Source organism: Polypterus senegalus, chromosome 10 (assembly GCF_016835505.1).
Source record: "Polypterus senegalus isolate Bchr_013 chromosome 10, ASM1683550v1, whole genome shotgun sequence".
NCBI lineage: Eukaryota > Metazoa > Chordata > Cladistia > Polypteriformes > Polypteridae > Polypterus > Polypterus senegalus.
The window spans coordinates 159,264,701-159,283,115 of record NC_053163.1 but is presented as its reverse complement, the minus strand read 5'-3'; the positions used below and the strand labels follow the sequence as shown (position 1 = coordinate 159,283,115).

At 45.4% G+C, this 18,415-nt stretch overlaps 1 protein-coding gene across 1 annotated transcript; it reads left to right on the top strand.

The window, feature by feature from the left end:
* Positions 1-5,264: 5,264 nt before the first annotated feature.
* On the top strand, positions 5,265-17,982 carry gamt (guanidinoacetate N-methyltransferase). The gene is made up of 6 exons (XM_039767135.1): positions 5,265-5,574; positions 9,811-9,956; positions 16,543-16,606; positions 16,858-16,925; positions 17,377-17,487; positions 17,611-17,982. Exons 1-6 carry the CDS (start codon positions 5,394-5,396, stop codon positions 17,749-17,751), a joined length of 711 nt encoding a protein of 236 aa, XP_039623069.1. The 5' UTR covers positions 5,265-5,393; the 3' UTR covers positions 17,752-17,982.
* The last annotated feature ends 433 nt before the right edge of the window (positions 17,983-18,415 follow it).

The following is an 18,415-nucleotide window of genomic DNA, read 5'->3' as shown; positions in this document are numbered from 1 at the left end:
CAGAAACACACGAGCCTGGACTAAAACTGTCAGCGCGACATGCGGGATTTTTGTAGGGCGCGGCGACCCCCAGGCTTCCACTGCAGGCTCCGTCACACCTTTGCACTTCTGGTGCCGCTCAAACACACTCGACTTTTTCACAGCGTCTTCACCAGATGCCACTTGCAGCAGTTATGACGTTTCAGGAGCGCATTTGCCGATTTTCACACGACGTGTAATATTAATACGTTGCTCTAAATTTCGATCCCCCTTTTTTTTTTACGCCAGAGGGTGTCCTTCTTCACCGTTAACTACCACCTGACTGGAAGCTTGCAAGTTTCACTCGTGTTCGTTCAAACGCGAATACTCGCGTGATTTCGATACAATCACGTCACGGATGACACACTCGGCTATTACCGGAATGAAATTGTCACACCTCGTATTTATAATAAGCCTGGAGCCCAAAGTCATTCAAACTGGGGGTCCACTGAGGCTGCGGGTTTTTGTTCTAACCACCTTCTGTTTTCAGTTGGACTCCTGGGCTCATTAAGTGAGCGGCTGTCACTTACCGGCTTCTGTGTTTTGGAGTCAATGGAGTAACAACAAGTTTGGTAGCCTCCGTTTTTATTAACACGCACTAAGCACTTATAAGGCGCAGTGGTTCGCAAACTGGGGCGAAGATGTGAAAAAATGAAAACAAGAATCAAAAATATGAAGAATCCATCTATTGAAACCAAAACAAATGAACATAAACTGCATTCTGATACTAGAAGAAAAAAAAAAGAGTTAGATAAATGTCGATAAAAGTTAAGTAGGTATAATAAAATATGCATTTATGATATATCATTAATGCGGTGGCTGGCGCCCTGCCCGGGGTTTGTTTCCTGCCTTGCGCCCTGTGTTGGCTGGGATTGGCTCCAGCAGACCTCCGTGACCCTGTAGTTCGGATATAACGGGTTGGATAATGGATGGATATTTCATTAATTAAAAAAGAACAAATTGGTATTAGTGGGCTCCTTTCAAAAAAAAGTTAGGGGGGCGCAATTAAAAACTGTTCTGAAAACTCGGGTCGCAAATACTTAAAGGCTGAGAAACGCCGGTTAAGCCAATCAACTGCCTAACAAGTACACGCGTGTGACTGTATGTACTAACGTCTTCTTCTGGCAGCTCCCATTAGGGGTCGCCACAGCGGATCATCTTCTTCCATATCTTTCTGTCCTCATCATCTTGTTCTGTCACCCCTGTCACCTGCATGTCCCCTCTCACCACATCCTCAAACCTCCTCTCAGTCCTTCCTCTTCTCCTCTTCCCTGGCAGCTCTATCCTTAGTACCCTTCTCTCATTATACCCCTCATGTCTCCTCTGCACATGTCTGAACCAACACCATCTTGCCTCTCTGACTTGGTCGTCCCACCTGAGCTGACCCTCTAATGTCCTCATTTCTCATCCTGTCCATCCTCGTCACACCCAATGCCAATCTTAACATCTTCAACTCTGCCACCTCCAGCTCTGTCTCCCGTGCCACCGTCTCCTGCCCATATAACAGAGCTGGTCTCACTGCCGTCCTGTAGACCTTCCCTGTCACTCTCGCTGATACCCGTCTGTCACCCATCACTCCTGCCACTCTCCTCCACCCTGCCTGCACTCTCTTCTTCACTTCTCTTCCACACTCCCCGTTACTCACCTTCATCAGCTCTCCTCCCCTCATCCTCACCACTCCTCGGCCCTCCCTCTCATTCACACACATTAATTCTGTCTCGGTGGTCCTACTGACCTTAAGAAGACTGAAAGCTGCCAAATTTCTTCAAAGTGCCGAATGAAGGGTCAGTAAACTTCCAGGAAGGAGCGATTTCAGCTTTTAATTTGTAATAAATTTGCAGACGGCGTCATGATGGGCTGCTGAGTGCAGATGGATGGGCACAAATGGCAACCACAATAAGGAGCGCAGCCAAGTGAAGGGGTCCGAAGACTTTATGAATCCTGTTTGCCTTTAACATGAATGGCTCACATTCTGATATTCTTCTCGTATTTGTCTGCCGGGGCTTTATGGACCCCCTCATCAGGCTCCTCCGGGCATCCATTGGCTGAAATTCATTTTTACATTTTTAATAATAGAAAAGAGTCAAACAACGCTGATTGAAGTCACTGATGGATATAAAAACACCCGCAAAATGTGGCAAATATGATATAAAAAATTAGAAATGCTCCAAATAGCAACTTGCACACATGCAGGAGACAACATGAGTTTGTAAAAGCCCCCCAAAATGCTGCATAAACCCCTCAAATTCCACCATCAGAAAATGGCAGAAATGAAACAAAAAAAAAATAAAAAAAGCACCCAATCAGATGTGAGGGAGTGGGCGCCCCCCATGTGGGGTAGATGGTTATTTGAGGAGTACAGACATGTGCTTACATTGTGCCCCCCCCCACCGCCCATCCTCCCCCACGTGTTTGCTGAGAGACTGCAGCAGCTGAAAGGTCCAAGGACCCCCCACCCACCACCACAGGGTGATAGACAAGGACAGACCCCTGATGACAAAGATGATGGTGGGGGTGGGCACTTGTTAAACCCACCTGTCTTCATACCCCCAATGTGGCGCAGTTAAAGTTCTGCAGAACCCACCAGAGGGGGACACAAAGCCAAACGGCATACGGCAAAGCTGCCCACCAGCAGGACGAGTCGAAAAGCTTCAGGGCAGTCGAGGAATCGCCAGCAGAGAGACAGCAAAGTTAAAGGGGCACGACTGGGATGTGCAAGGAAATAAAACTAGAACAGCGAGTGGGAGACCCCCTCAGACACCAAGACCAACACAACATCAGGACCTCCAGGAGACCATCATACAGTAGGTGTCAGGACAGGCCTGGTTGGCACCGGCACTGCCACTCAGGACAAGGAGAGGGGCCAGCCCAGCAGGAAGTCCCATGGCAGTGCCAATAATGAAGACAAGGCCAGTGTGACAGGAGGGCCACTGTCTGGAGTGGGGGTCTGCCGAGACGGTGCTGGGGGGCTGCAGTGGCTGTGAGTTTTCTTGTCTTAATGGGAAATCAAAACTCACTCAAGTAACGTTGGTCTGCTCCTTTCAGTTGTCTCACTTGGTAAAAATGCCCACCCTGCACTCTCAGTTTGTAACGGCTCCTTATTAGCAGGAAAATGCGAATGACGAAGGAAATGGCAGCTCTCTGTGTGACCTTTCACCGTGTTGACCTGTGGGTGTTCATCTGATGACATGAAAAATGAAGAAGAGCAAAAACCAACAAGGACTGAGAAACGGTCAACCGCTTCAAGAGACGGACCACCTGGACGGGAACAGCGAGCTGATGTGGCTGAATGAAAACACGAATACGCCACTGAATTAAAGAGGTGCTGTGATGGGCAAAGTCAAAGGAGTTGGCACAAAAACCTGCAGCCGCCACCGCGGCCGTCCAGGACCAGCTCTGTGGACCCCTGACAAAGACGTCAGCAGTAGTGGGACGGTCACATGAGCAGAGCACAGGGGAATTCTTACTTGTATGTCCAACCAATGTAGCTATTATATAGCGCCTTTTATCTGTTATATACTGGCTTTCAACTCTATAACTTCAGCGTGCTGCATCGGCACTCAGTGAAGAATATTACATAACAAATAAGATGTATATCCATCTACCTATCTGTTATATAGCGCCTTCCATATCTATCAATCTATCTCTCTATCTATCATATAGTGCCTTTCAAACCAATCAATCAATCAATCAATCAATCAATCTATCTACATTAAGGTGCATAGATAGATAGATAGATAGGTAGATATGAAAGGCACTATATGATAGAAAGATAGATAGATATGAAAGGCACTATATAATAGATAGATTATTATTAATAATAATAATAAATAAAAATAATTCTTTACATTTATATAGCACCCACCTGGATGATGTGATAGCAGCAATTTTTGTTACAGTACACTCACCACACATGAGCGATTAGGTGACGAAGGGGTGAGAGAGATAGCCAATCAGAGACAGGGGATGATTTGGGGACCAGAATAACTAGGCTATAGTGGACAATTTAGACAGGACATCGGGATAACTGGTTGGTCTCTCGTCAAAGGAGACTGAATGTGATGAGCTTCAGGTGGATCACCTGTTCTGACGCGAATGTGGATGGTAGATTGACAGAGAGACAGACATAAAAGGCACTATATAATAAGAAATTTGGACCTTGTGGTGCTTTTGAGAAAGTTTTTCTACGCTTAGCCCTCTAGATGCTTGATCAGCTGGATTAAGGGCAGATGTGACATACCTCCACTGTGAAGGTTGTGAGTGATCTCTGATCACGGAGATTCTACTGGCAACAAAAGGTCTTGAATCGAGTGAGGAGATCGTTCCTCCCCCACACTATGCGACTCTTCAATTCCACCCGGGGGGGTAAACAATAACATTACACAAAGTCTTATTGTCTTTAATTTAATATTGTTCTTTATCATTATGCTGCTGCTGGAGTATGGGAATTTCCCCTTGGGATTAATAAAGTATCTATCTATCAGTTAAATATGAAAGGCGCTATATAATAGATAGATAAATAAGGAAGGCACTATATGATAGATAGATAGATAGATATGAAAGGCACTATATAATAGATAGATAGATAGATAGATATGAAAAGTGTTATGATAGATAGATATGATAGATTCAGTGAAAGGCGCTATATGACAGATAGATAATCTTTGCATTACAGGCGCCTTTTCTATCCCCGTATTTATTACCCGACGCCCCCCGCGGTCTATAGCGCCCTTCACACTATTGCTGCACGCACCTATCTATTATATAGTGCCTTTCCTACATGTGTCTGTACAGATGGACGGCTGGCTGCTCAAGTACTTAACACGACCGGAATGCCAGCTGTTTTTCTTTCCTGTCACGTCTTCAGTGCCGAAGCGGTGGGCGCAGGTGGGCGCGGGTTAAAAGTTAACTTCATTAAAATGTCGGAGAATAAGTTGAAGGCGTAGCGGCGCCGAGCCAAGGCACCGGCTGGAAACACACTTCCCAGACCCCAATCCCCTCTCCGTGTCCCTCCGGGTTCTGTCTGAGCTGCGGTGGGCCGACCGATGTCACCTAACGAGTTTTCTTTTTCTTTTGTTCCTTAGTTTTCGGTCAAAGTCCGCCATTCCCGTCACTTGTCGTCCCGCTGCTCCGCTTGCGGTGTCCCGAGTTTGACTCTGCCGCCCCCTCCCCGCTCCTTCGGGCACCAATGCGGAGGGGAGGGAGGTACGGCTGGTAATTTGATCGGCCCCCGGCCCCCTCTGCGAGGTCAGCAGTCTCGGGAGTTTAAAAGCCGCGGCCGCGCCGGCCCTTCTCCCTTTGCGTCGTGCCCAAGTCCCGCAGCTTTTCGCCGTCTTTTCTTCCCAGTTCCACTGTTTTGGTGACATCCGACCACTATGGCGAGCGAGACCCCCGCGCCCATCTTCGGTAAAGGCGAGGACTGCAAGCCGGACTGGACCGACGCGAACGCCCAGTACAACGAAACGGACACCCACCTGCAGATCCTGGGCAAGCCAGTAATGGAGCGCTGGGAGACTCCGTACATGCACCAGCTGGCGACGGCGGCGGCGTCTAAAGGTGGGCACGCAGTCGGGGCCGAGCGCCAAAGCACGTGGAGGCAGTCGGGGCCCCACGGGGGTGGGCATCGGGCAGCTGTCCCTGTGCAGACCCCGAGAGGGCGGACCGGAACAGCTGCCGGAGTGACAGGCGACACGTGCGGGCGGCCGGGGTGTCTACGTGACGGCCACTCTGCCAACAGTCTTCTCTTATATAGCGCCTTGCGGCGCACGCGGGGTCAGGTGCGGAGGAGAAAGAAGTAAGAAATTAGGAATAAAAAAGAAAAAGACAGACGAGGAGTAAGAAGCTCAGTGACAGGCTACTGCTGTCGTGAAAACTGATCGATCGATTGATGGATTAGCTGTTTGTTTCATTAGGCGACTGAGTAATAAAATTAAAGAAACAGAAAATGCTTAAAACGTTACGTGTTTAGAAAATATGGACGGTTTCATTGCTGCCTTCGGCTCCGTTTGTCTACGGCGTTAACATTTAAGGTGTGCCTCATACCAATATAGCGCCTTTGCTGTCTGGTTACACCGATCAGCCATCACGTTACGACCACCCACCTAATACTGAGACATGGGCTCCACTGGACCTCTGAGTGGGCGCTGTGGTATAGCAGGACCTTCAATTCCTATAAGCTACGAAGTGGGACCTCCGGCACATCCTACCTGTGCTCGACTGGATTGACATCTGGTGAATTTGGAGGCCAAGTCAACTCCTCCGACTCCTTTGTTGTGTTCCTCAAACCTTCAACCAGTGTGGCAGAGTGCATTATCCTGCTGAAAGAGGCCACTGCCATCAGGGGGTAATGCCCGCTTCTATGAAGGGGTGGACGTGTTCTGCAACATCTTTAGGTAGGTGGCACGTGTCAAAGTATCATCCACATGAATGGCAGGACCTAAGGCATCCCAGCAGAACTTTGCCCACAGAATCACACTGCCTCCGCCGGCTTGCCTTCTTCCCAAAATGCATTCTGGTGCCATGCCTTTCCCAGGTGGCGACACACACGGGCATGAGGTGAAAGCGAATGGGATTCATCAGACCAGCCACCTTCTGCCGTTGCTCTGTGGTCCAGTTCTGATGTTCACATGCCCATTGTGGGCACTTTTGGCAGTGGACAGGGGTCGCTATGGGTACTCTGATCGGTCTGTGGGTACACAACAAACTGTGATGCCCTGTGTGTTTTGTACTTTCACACCAAGTCTAGATAGTGCCTTTCCTATCTATCTACCTATCTATCTATCTATCTATCTATCTATCTATTATATAGTGCCTTTCCTATCTATCTATCTATCTATCTATCTATCTATCTATCTATCTATCTGTCTATCTATCTGTCTATCTATCTATTATATAGTGTCTTTCATATCTATCTATCTATCGAGTTATTACATTTCTTATTTTCCCATTATATACTTTACTTCTTTAAACACTGATTTTGTATAGTGCCTTACAGATGAATTTATTATACAGTGCTTTTCACATCTGTCTACTTATGTATATAATCTAAGTAATCGACGTAGACCTCAGCATTAATGTTGGCAGCACACAATTCACTAGAATGTAGTTTTTAAATGTATTTATCATTCAAATAGATGGCACGTTACAAACATTTGTAGTAATAAAATGCATTACTACAAACGTTTGTGATGCGCCATCTGTTGGAATGATAAAAGAAATGCATTTTGTTACAACAAATGTTTGTGATGCATAATGTTGGAGGGACAAATGCAATGCATGTGTCTCTGTTATATGCCATTTGGTATGGGATTTGTAAAAGCAATGTTAGTGTTTAGGATGCACCATCTGTTGGAATGATAAATGCAATGCATATGTTTTTGTTGTATGTCATCTTCAGCATACTTTAATTGCAGCCCACTAGTCTCTATGGATTAGGTCACAGAAGGCCCCAACATTATGTAACACCTGCAACATCAATCACAAAACGCCCATCAGATGCCATGTTACTGTACCAGTTAAGATTAGGGTTGTGGGAGGGTCATCTGACTCACTAAAGGCCGTTTCGAGAATCATTCGTATTGCAGGCTGCAGTCAGACCCATCTCATCATCTGGTATGGGATTGGTAAACACAGTATTAATGTTTGTAATGTGCCATCTGTTGGAATGGCGAATGCAATGCATTTCATTGGTACAGGTGGTTGCAGTGCGCCATGTGTTGGAGAGACAGAGATGGACACACACATACTTACCCCCCATATTTTTTAAGGTGGACAGCGCCTTTTGCTCTGAGTTTATCCGTCTGCCGTGTCTCTCAGTCCTCTTTGAACCATGTGGTGCTCTCAGTGATGACAAGGCTCCGTCTGCTGCTGCTTTAGGGGTCGTTTCGAGAGTGAACTCTTTGCTCTTCAGTTTTTCTCTGTCCCAGCTATGTCCATTGAGGCTTCAGGAGTGTCTCTGCTCCCTTCTTGTTTTGTAGTTCTTTGTTGAAGATGGTGTTTGGCCAAAAGATCTTCAGGATTCTCTGTGGATAGTCCACCTTCTGCTGGATGGTGGTGGTCTTCCAGTACTCGAGAGCCTTACAAAAGAACGTGGAGGACGGTGGTGCTTTGTGTGGATGCTGAGACCACTAGACCCTCAGATTGACCTGAGTGATCCAAAGGCTTGGTTGGCTTTGTTGGTTCCTCCATTGACATTTTGGTTGCAGTCTCTATCTGATGTCACCTTACTGCCCAGGTAGCTCCACATCCCCCAGTGTGTTGCCATTTACTGTAACTGGTAGGACAACTGTGGCCTTCCTCTTTCGGACCTTCAGTCCAGTGGTGGTGGGGATCTCACTGAGGTCCTCCATCTTCTGTTGGATCTCATCATATCTGTGTGACACAGCCCCAGGTGGTCTGCATAGACTAGGCCCTCTAGGATAACGTCAGGGTCCGTCACAAGCCCTCCTCTCTTTCCCTGGGTAACGCTCAGGCTATTTCCAGATGTACTGGACCCTAACAATGGCAGCTCTTTGAAGACCCTTTCTTGACTGCTTAGGGGAGATGAAGGACTGGGTGGCAAATTGTTTTCTCCAGCTGAATGAAAGCAAAATCAGAGGCGATCTTGTGTGGTCCGCCTAACAAGACCCTCTGAAAGCCCCCAGAGCTCTCGGCAATAGAAGTCAAAACACAGGTTACAAATGTGGGGGCAATTTAAAAACAAGGCAAGTCGGTCATCAAGGGGAGCTTCGACCAGCCTGGAATGATCTCGAAGGTGAAGCCCACATTGTGGCCCGTTGAGGTTGTTGTCACTCTTTATATTTGGGCATCACTCTGTCCGTCAGTCCGTCTGTCTTTATTACGTCCACAGATCAATGACTGGCGTTAGGACAAGAAGTCACATCACTCGGCTCTGGCTTCCACTCACTGACTCCCTGCTAGTTTTAGGGCTCATTGTAAACTTCAACTCCCGTTCATTTTTAAAGCTCTTAATGGCTCTGTGGTTTAAAACCTAAGGGGGTCGTACCCCGAGCCAGTGGAGTGGCCGAGCCCTGAGCGGTAGAGCCGCTCCTTCTGTTGCGGTTTTCAAATTTCGAGTCCATCTTGACGCGACTTGTTGTGGTACTTTTACTTTGTTGTCTTAATTTGTCTGTGCTGATAATCACATGGACTGTGTTTTACTGTTCATACCTGCAGCACTTCGGATAACAACGTGTTGTTTATTTAGAAGATTAGCTCGTTTGTTCTGCATGAGCCAGTCGATGGCCTGGTGACAGGACACATCTTTGTTGGACACTGGTGTTATTATATAGTGCCTTTCATATCTATTAATGTGCTCTATTTACACTATTTATCTATTTGTTATATACCTTTGATACAGAGTCTGTATAATTCTTTACATATTTATCTATTATATAATGCCTTTCGTATCTATTTATTTATTATATAGTGCCTTTCATATCTATTTATTTATTATATAGTGCCTTTCATTCACTCTATTTATTTATTAAATAGTGCCTTTCATATCTATTAATGAGCTCTATTTTACACTATTTATCTATTTGTTATATACCTTTGATAGAGTCTGTATAATTCTTTACATATTTATCTATTATATAATGCCTTTTGTATCTATTTATTTATTATATAGTGCCTTTCACTCTATTTATTATATAGTGCATTTCATATCTATTTATTTATTATATAGTGCCTTTCACTCTAGCCTTTCCTATCTATTTATTAAAGAATTAATTTATTAATTAATGAACTGTTATTTATCATTCCACCCACTGATATTTCTTTTCATTGCGGCAGGTGGCAGAGTCCTGGAGGTGGGCTTTGGAATGGCAATCGCTGCCACCAAGTTGGAGTCATTCCCCATCGAGGAGCACTGGATCATCGAGTGCAATGATGGCGTCTTCCAGAGACTACAGCAGTGGGCCCAGAAACAGCCACACAAGGTGAGACGTCAGCAGAGTTAATGTTTGTGATGCGCCATCTGTTGAACTGACAAATGTATGTTATGACTACAAATATTTGTGATGCGCCATCTGTTGGAAAACCAAATGTAATGCTTATGTCTCTATTATATGCCATTTGGTATGGGAGTTGTAAAAGCGGAGTTAATGCTTGTGATGTACCGTCTGTTGGAATGACAGAGTCGCGGCCGCTGGACGGACAGACAGATACACAGGCACTTATTGTTTTATTCACGTGGATTGGTTTTTAAGTTCAGAGGACACGTGTGTCGTTAGTCTCTCATTTCTCACTACAGGAAATGAGTATAAAAGTTCAAATAAAGTACTGTTGCCTTTTGTTTGCCATCTTGTGGCTTGTCGCCATGACACAGCAAGTGGTTGCAAAGGGCATGATGCCGAGTGTCACTTGCTGTGACGTTGCTAACACCAGACTTTAAGTGCCAGGGTACCAATGTTCAAGTTTATGAATGTTCTCGAAAACAGAAAAGAAAATCTTTGCACGCGTAAAAATAATTTGTCTTTCAGAACGACTTGAGCCTGAACGTGCCCTGCTCCTTCGACTGGAATTCTTGCTTTGTGTATTCGACTTCGTTGGCACATTTTGCCGTTCCGCTTTCGACCCTGCTAATATCCTAATTCTGTACTCATCTACTGAGCCATTGGGCCTGCCAGAACAGCAAAGGAGCTAAAGGATAAAAAGAAGCAGAGACGGGCACTGCGAGCCCACCTGACTGGTTGGATTTGTTCAAACCGCCCGTTGAAGTCACTCGATTCATTTGCTTCTTTATCATTCAGTGCCAGCGCTTGAGAAGGTTGTTTCTGGAGGGTGGGTCCCCTTTGGAGGAGTGACGACATGCCAGCTGCCATAGTGAATGTTTAAATAAAGAAGGGGGCGCACTTCAGTTTCATTTTCATTCTGCCCTATTCGTATCAAACAGCTACACTGACAGACAAACCCCTTTAACTGCTGATCCCTCTTACCTCATCGCACATCGGTCGTCTTCGGCTGCTCTCCACAAGCGTGAGGACAGTAACAGTAAGAAGAATAACAAAAAAAAAACAATTAAAATATGAAAATGAGGCAATGTCACCATTCTGCTTACTGTGCTTCCCCAAAAATAAGACCGGGTCTTGTATTCATTTTGCTCCAAAAGATGCACTAGGGCTTATTTTCAGGGGATTCCTTGTATTTATTTATTCAGATAGATAGACAGAGTAACCCCCCCGGTGTGGAATTGAAGAGTCGCATAGTGTGGGGTCTCCTCAGTCTGTCAGTGGAGCAGGACGGTGACAGCAGTCTGTCTCTGAAGCTGCTCCTCTGTCTGGACGCAGTGGATTCTCCATGATTGGCAGGAGTCTGCTCAGCGCCCGTCGCTCTGCCACAGATGTCAAACTGTCCAGCTCCGTGCCTACAATAGAGCCTGCCTTCCTCACCAGTTTATCTAAATACAGTCATGCCATCTTCTTCTGGAATATCATCACAGACCTCCACATTCAAACCCTGAATTTCAGCCTGAGTTTCTTGCTACTCCAGCCTTTTCAGTATCCTGATGAACGGCTCGATGTGGTGAAGCAAAATGTCGACATACAAATGCATTGGTGCTTTTATATTCGCGCGTCGCATATTCCCCATCGTAATGACGCGGTACATTTTAAAGGTCTCACATACCGTAATCTGTGCCATCTTTTTATTTTTTTGCACCTTCACAACAGCATCAGAATGTACGGCGGCGTATTTGAGCCACAGAGATGGCGAAAAGTTCTACTGTATTGTGTGATTAAAGTGGAAATGTCGGCTTTAACCTCGAAATGTCCACTTTGGCCTCGTAGTTTACTTTATCATTAAAGCAGGCCGTCGTAAACGTCATCTTAAAGCCGACCCAGTTGTTAATCGCTACGCACTTCTGGGGCTGACAGCAGCAGCAGCAGGCAGTGATCGCCACACACAACACGTTACATTTTTGGTAGTCCAGCTCTCTGCACAGTCACAGTTCTTAGGTTTATACTTGATATCATTTGCAAGAGGAAATGCATTAAAATATCCATCCCATCCATCCAATATCCAACCCGCTATATCCTAACTACAGGGCCACGGGGGTCTGGTGGAGCCAATCCCAGCCAACACAGGGCGCAAGGCAGGAAACAAACTCCAAGCAGGGCGCCAGCCCACCGCAGGGCACACACACACACACACACCAAGCACACACACCAGAGACAATTTAGGATCTCCAATGCACCTCACCTGCATGTCTTTGGACTGTGGGAGGAAACCCACGCAGACACGGGGAGAACATGCAAACTCCACACAGGGAGGACCCGGGAAGCGAACATAAGTCTCCTAACTGCGAGGCACCAGCGTAACCCACAGCGCCACCGTGCCGCCCAGCATTAAAATATGTATGTTATGTTTTACATATAAATTGTTAACTTTGCTTAGATAATGAATACTGTTAATAATTACACATATGGGGTGGCACGGTGGCAGATTGGTGGCGCTGCTGTCTCGCAGGGAGTCACGTCCTGATCTCTGCCTGGAGTTTGAATGTTTTCCTGGTGGGTTTCCACAGTGGGCCCAGTTTTCCATCCTTTGGTGACGCTAAACTGATGCGAGTGTGTGTGTGCTTGTGTTCACCTTGCGATGAGCTGATGCTCCGGTCCAGGGATTTTGTTTCTTTCTTGCGCCCGATGCTTGCCGGAATTGGCACGTCCCCGGCTTGATGGATCATCAACATATCTCCTCACACCACTGCCGTATCCAGGTAAGAGCAGCGTCATCAGCATCCTTAAGATCTTCATCGGTACATGTAGGGCCTCGGGAACATTCATGGAGAATGTGGCCCATTGCTTGGGTGGGCTCACCACAGGGACATTCAACGCTTGTTGCGAGGCCCCATCTAAATAGGTTGTCTCTTGTTTTGCCCACCTTTGCCCTCGCTCGGTTAAGTGCCACCCAGTCTTTCCTAGAGAGGGATGTTCCATTGGGTAGATGCTCTTGAGGAGTAGGAAGAGCTTCACTGGGTGGGCTACAGTCAGTCTCTCACGCCTATGTGTCGTGGACTGCTTTGGATTAAGGGGCTCCACTGTGGCGAAGCTCCGACGAGAAGGTAGTCGGTGATTTACCTCCTGGTGATGGTGAAGTGGGTGTCTGGAGTCCATCAGTTGCTTGAATCTTTCTACTCTTGGATTGATGGATGTAATCATTAAACATCATGTTCAGAGATATTGTGGCAAGGTGTCCTCGGAATTTAATGGATGTTTCGGGCACATGCGTCACATCACGTGAAGTATAAACCCGGCCTTAGGTGCCTTACTTTTCAGCCGACGATCTTGACTAGGGCTTATTTTCAGAGTAGGTCTTATTTTTGGGGAAACACGGTAGTTGCACAGAGTCTCACCAGCCTAAACAAATAGCTCGTTTTTGTCGAAACATTCATAAAATGACGAACGAACATCGCAGTCATTTTTGGGATTTGCTGTGTAGTTCATAAACGACTCGAGAGTCACGGCTTTGACTCAGTTGCAGAATAAATAAATAAGAACCGTGTGACTCGTCCATTCAGAATTGAAAGAATCGGTGAACGAGAACGGTGTGCATTGTTTGCAGGTAGGACTGAATTTGAGAATCAAGCGAACAAGAATCTTGCATTTTGTTTGGGTCGGGTAATGATTACGTTCAAGATTGTCGAGTAACTCGCTTCTGGGTAACGACTGCATCTGACATGGGAAGAGTCAGCGAACGAGAATTGTGCAGCTTGTCGAGAATCGAGCGGAAAAAAAATCTTGCGACTTGTTCTTGGGTCATGATGAAGTCTGAGAATTTTGTAAGAGCGGGAATTTTGCAACTCGTTTTTGAGGATTTGATTCGGTTGAGCAATCGGAAGCGAACATAAGTCATGCGACTTATCTGCAGGGACTGATTTGGTTGAAGAATCACGCGAACAAGGATCAGGTGACTTGATTCCGTTCGGGAATTGTGCCAGTCGTTGGCGGGTTTAACTGGGTTCAAGAATCCAGCGAATGAGGATCATGCAACGTTTTCACTCCTGAACCTGAAAGTACCGGTGATCGAGGTCTCCTAGGGGCAATCGGGGAGCCACACGAGGTGCATATGAAGATCTTCAAGTTGAAAACAACTGAGAATTCTTTAAAACGAGAATAATCACGTTTAACTAGTTTTTATAGATTATACTGTATCGATTTCTGCTTTCATTGTTTTTTTTAACACTTGATTATAATGGAGTGTATGGAGTCCGGTAAGTGTCTGGTATGAAAAATATAAATAATTTGCTTGAATGAACTACTTACTTAAAAATAAATCATTCAAAAGGATAACTTGTTTTATTTTTCACCCTGACTCTTATTTCAGTTGCTATTTAATTTTTCCTGATATGCAGTTTAGTGAACCAGAACTGGAAGCCAGCCAATCGTTTCAGACCCTTCTACGCCGTTCATCGACGAGACTTGACAGTGGACCACAACACAGACTCCGGAATACCAAACTCTCATTGAAAATTCCATAAATCCATTCTCGAAACTTCTTCTGTGTTTGAAATTCGCTTCAGTACCGCTCAACCATGAAGGGCTAACAACCAGCGCCTCTTCTGGTTTACTGAACTGTGTGCCAGAAAAAGAACTGGAATTTAAGGGGTCGGGGAAAATAATAATAATCCCTTTAAATGAATTAATAACCCTTTGAGACAAATTCAAATAATTTCTTTAATCGATTAACATGAATCGATTTCTCCATTCGCCCTATTTTTTTGCTTTGTGCCCTCACCTACCATAACCTACTGTCTATGGGGGAGGAGCAAAAGCTTTACATTCATCAAAAAATTCAATCTCCGGTAATCGACAGATCTTGACGTTTTAGGTTCCATCGATATCTCGATGACGGGTGTGTGTCTGTCTGTGTGTCACAGTTTCTCAAGGACAGTCTTCAGCTAAAACAGCTGGATGTAAAAATACCAAACTCGAAACTTAAGCCTGTTAGGAGATGACGATGTGCTGATTAGTCTTGGAGCCAAATCGTGCCGGAGAAAGAGGCGCTCCAGAGGAACCGTCAAATATCGTAACTCTGCGATTAATTAGGAATTCTTCACGTCAACTGCTATTGTAATGAGGTATTTTATGATCAGAAAAATTGGCATCAGAGTGGTAAATACCGTATATATTCACGTTAAGTTCTCCCACGGATAAGTCGGAACTTGATTTTACTGTATGATTTCTGGTATTTTAAAATGTTGGTCGTATTAAGTCGAATGTGGAAGACTCGCGCGCTATTGGTCCAAGAGATTACGATATGCTAACACCGACCTGAGAGAGTAACCACCGAGCACACGCCTTTTCATATCTGTGCATTGTGCCCATGTGACCACACGGTGATGATACCTGAACTATTCCGAGGCGACATTTGCACTGTTTTCTGTTTTTTGTATTTACACTTTTGTCGTAAGAGCATCCCTTACCTACGATGGAGCGTTCGATCAGAAGGAAATATGAAGCTGGTTTTAAATTAAAAGTCATTGAAGTGGCAAAAAAAATTGGTAACCGCGCTGCTGCAACAAAATTCAATGTGTCTGAGAAACTGGTGCGAGATTGGAGGAGGCAAGAAGATGTATTAAGAAAAATACGTAAGACAAAAGTGTGCTCTGCGAACTGGCATCGTGGCCGGAATTAGAAAATCACATCACCGAACCTCAATCTACAACCATTCAACAAATGTAAGTGTCGTATTTTTGAACGAGCGTATAAGTCGGGGTCTGATTTTACGATCACTTTTTTGGGTTTCGATACTGACTTATACTTGAGTAGATACGGTAGTTACTGAAATGACAGAGGAGAGTTCGGGTCACTTGGTTCTAAGGGCACAAAGCCTACTGATGCTCATGTCCAAATTTTTTGTTTTAATTCAATACCGCTGATCAGTTTCCTCTTTGTCTTTACTTATTTGATTTGATTGTAGAGGACCAACTGCTCCTTTACCCTTTTTTGTTGCTCGACTATACTGGACTGTTTCCTCCATTCACACTTTTTAATTCCCTTATGATTTCTCCTTTCTTCCTATTTATTCTATCAGATTATGTCGGATCAACTGCTCCTTAATCCTTTTCTTTTTTGAAACTCAGCTAGGCTGGATCAATCTATCACTCTGTTCTTCTAATTTTGTAATTTCATTATATTGGATCAATTTCTCCATTCACACTATTTTTTAATTGGATTATGCTGGATCGATTTGATCCTAGTTATGTATTTCATTATGCTGAATCAAATCCGTTTATCCTGCTTATCGATTACAATGGACCAATTTCTCCCATTTATTCTATTTTTTCAATTTTTCAGGATACTGCATCGATTTTTTCTTTCATCCTGTCTCTTTTCCATTCTTATTAAATTTCGATTTTATTCTTTTCACATTTGAACTTCTTTTGTGGTGTTAAATTTTGCCCCAGGCTCTTTTGTTATCACAGTCTGTTATAACAGCCAATCATGGTGCTGGATTCATGCTGACCACACCCACACGCCAGCTCATTGACCTCATTCCCGTCTTTTCTTCTTATTGTCTTTACAGGTCGTCCCACTTAAAGGATTGTGGGAAGAGGTGGCACCCACGCTGCCCGATGGCCACTTTGATGGTAAGACTGATTTCATTATCAATATGATAAACTCCACTTCTGCCACTGCAGGGCATACAATAGCCACCCATCACTCTATAAAGGAGAGGGCAGCTCTGATTGCATTTCCATTCGTGTGAGCACATCAGGGTTCGGCCACAGCACCCCCTAAAGGCCAAGTCTTTAAGTTCGGGATTTCTGTTCTAGCATGAAGCCCACCGTAGGCAGAGTTGCTTTGTGTAATCAGTGAGTCTGACTGTGTCGTTCTGCAGGTATCCTTTATGACACGTACCCACTGTCTGAAGAGACCTGGCACACGCATCAGTTTAATTTCATCAAGGTAAGCATTTGAACTTTGTGTGACAAAATAAAAGCGCCTCCTCCATTAGTGTGGAGACCTGCATGGGGTGGCGGAGTCTTTTACAAGTCAACTTAACGGCTGAGACCAACAAGATGACAGTCACCTGCCTGGCTGATGACCACAGGAGGGCGCTGTAGTGGCTAGTGATCCAACCTGCTGTGCATTTGATACAGGGGGTCTCTGGGAGGGATGAGGAAGTGGCACCAGTGCAAGAAAAATGAATCCCACTGCCGCCAACTCATGGGACCTGAAAAACACTCCGGGCCATGAAAGGTGAAATATGCAGACTGGCAGGCCATGTTGGGAACTCTGTACTGGCACACCTCACCACATGCCCCAGTGCAGCACTCTGGTTCGCTGCACTGCTCCCTAGCTGCAGGAGGGCAGAGTGATGCAAGTGTGTTAATATGGGTTGGTTTATGTCTTGCAGAATCACGCTTTCCGGCTTTTAAAGCCCAGTGGGGTCTTGACCTACTGTAACCTGACCTCGTGGGGGGAGCTTTTGAAGACCAAGTACAATGACATTGACATCATGTTCCAGGTAAGAGACCCCCCAAGAGAGCCCTAGTGTGAAGTATGGTGCCCAGTTCCGCAGTACCGGTATGCTTATAACTGGGGTCCGCACTCTTGATATCTCACTGCCCATCTGTCTGCCTCTACCTAGGAAACCCAAGTGCCCCACCTAGAGGATGCCGGTTTCAAAAAGGAGAACATCAGCACCAGCCTGCTTGACATCATCCCTCCTGAAGACTGCAAATACTACTCCTTCCACAAGATGATCACGCCAACCATCATCAAGCAGTGAAGTGGCGGTGCCTGCAGGAACGACCCCGGGGACAAGTGGTGCCACATGGTGGCAGAGTGCTGCTTCTATTATGACCAAGATGAAGACTCAAGTCCTCTTCTCCTGGTTTGTTCTTACTTGGACGTGGGGGGTGGGGGTACAGAACGCTAAGCACGTGTCTTCACAACTTCCTTCTCGTGACTCATTTTTAATTTTCTTTTTGTAAAATATGCAATAAATATGCTGAGCCTACGAGTTTGTGTCTTTATTTATTTCACTGCCTCAGCCTGTTTTGGATTTGGGGGGGACGATGACAAAAGGAAAAAAAAGAAAAAGAAAAAAAAAAAGAAATATGAGCAGCTGTCAGGTATTGAAATGTCGGCCTGTAGTCCAAGGGTGTTGTACCGTGTCAGCCATTATGAATGTAGTGACAAGTCAAGTAAAATGACGCCTTTTATGGGTGAACTAAAAAAAGATTACAATAGGAAACGCTTTCGAGGCAACTCAGGCTTCAGTTCTGGTCTCCATATTACAGACAAGGACATAACAGCACTTGAGGAAGACCAGAGGAGAGCGACTGGGCCCATTTGGGGACTATGAGCTATGAGGCAACTCAGGCTCCTACTTCTGGCAGGATGATTACAAGATGATTACATCTCGCCTGAAGAAGGGGCCTCATAGCTCA

Bases quoted from the DNA above. Each gene is read 5' to 3' on its own strand.
- gamt (XM_039767135.1), top strand. From the start codon at position 5,394: ATGGCGAGCGAGACCCCCGCGCCCATCTTCGGTAAAGGCGAGGACTGC. The intron at 5,575-9,810 runs GTGGGCACGCAG...TCATTGCGGCAG, and splicing joins GACGGCGGCGGCGTCTAAAG to GTGGCAGAGTCCTGGAGGTG. The intron at 16,926-17,376 runs GTAAGCATTTGA...TATGTCTTGCAG, and splicing joins ATCAGTTTAATTTCATCAAG to AATCACGCTTTCCGGCTTTT.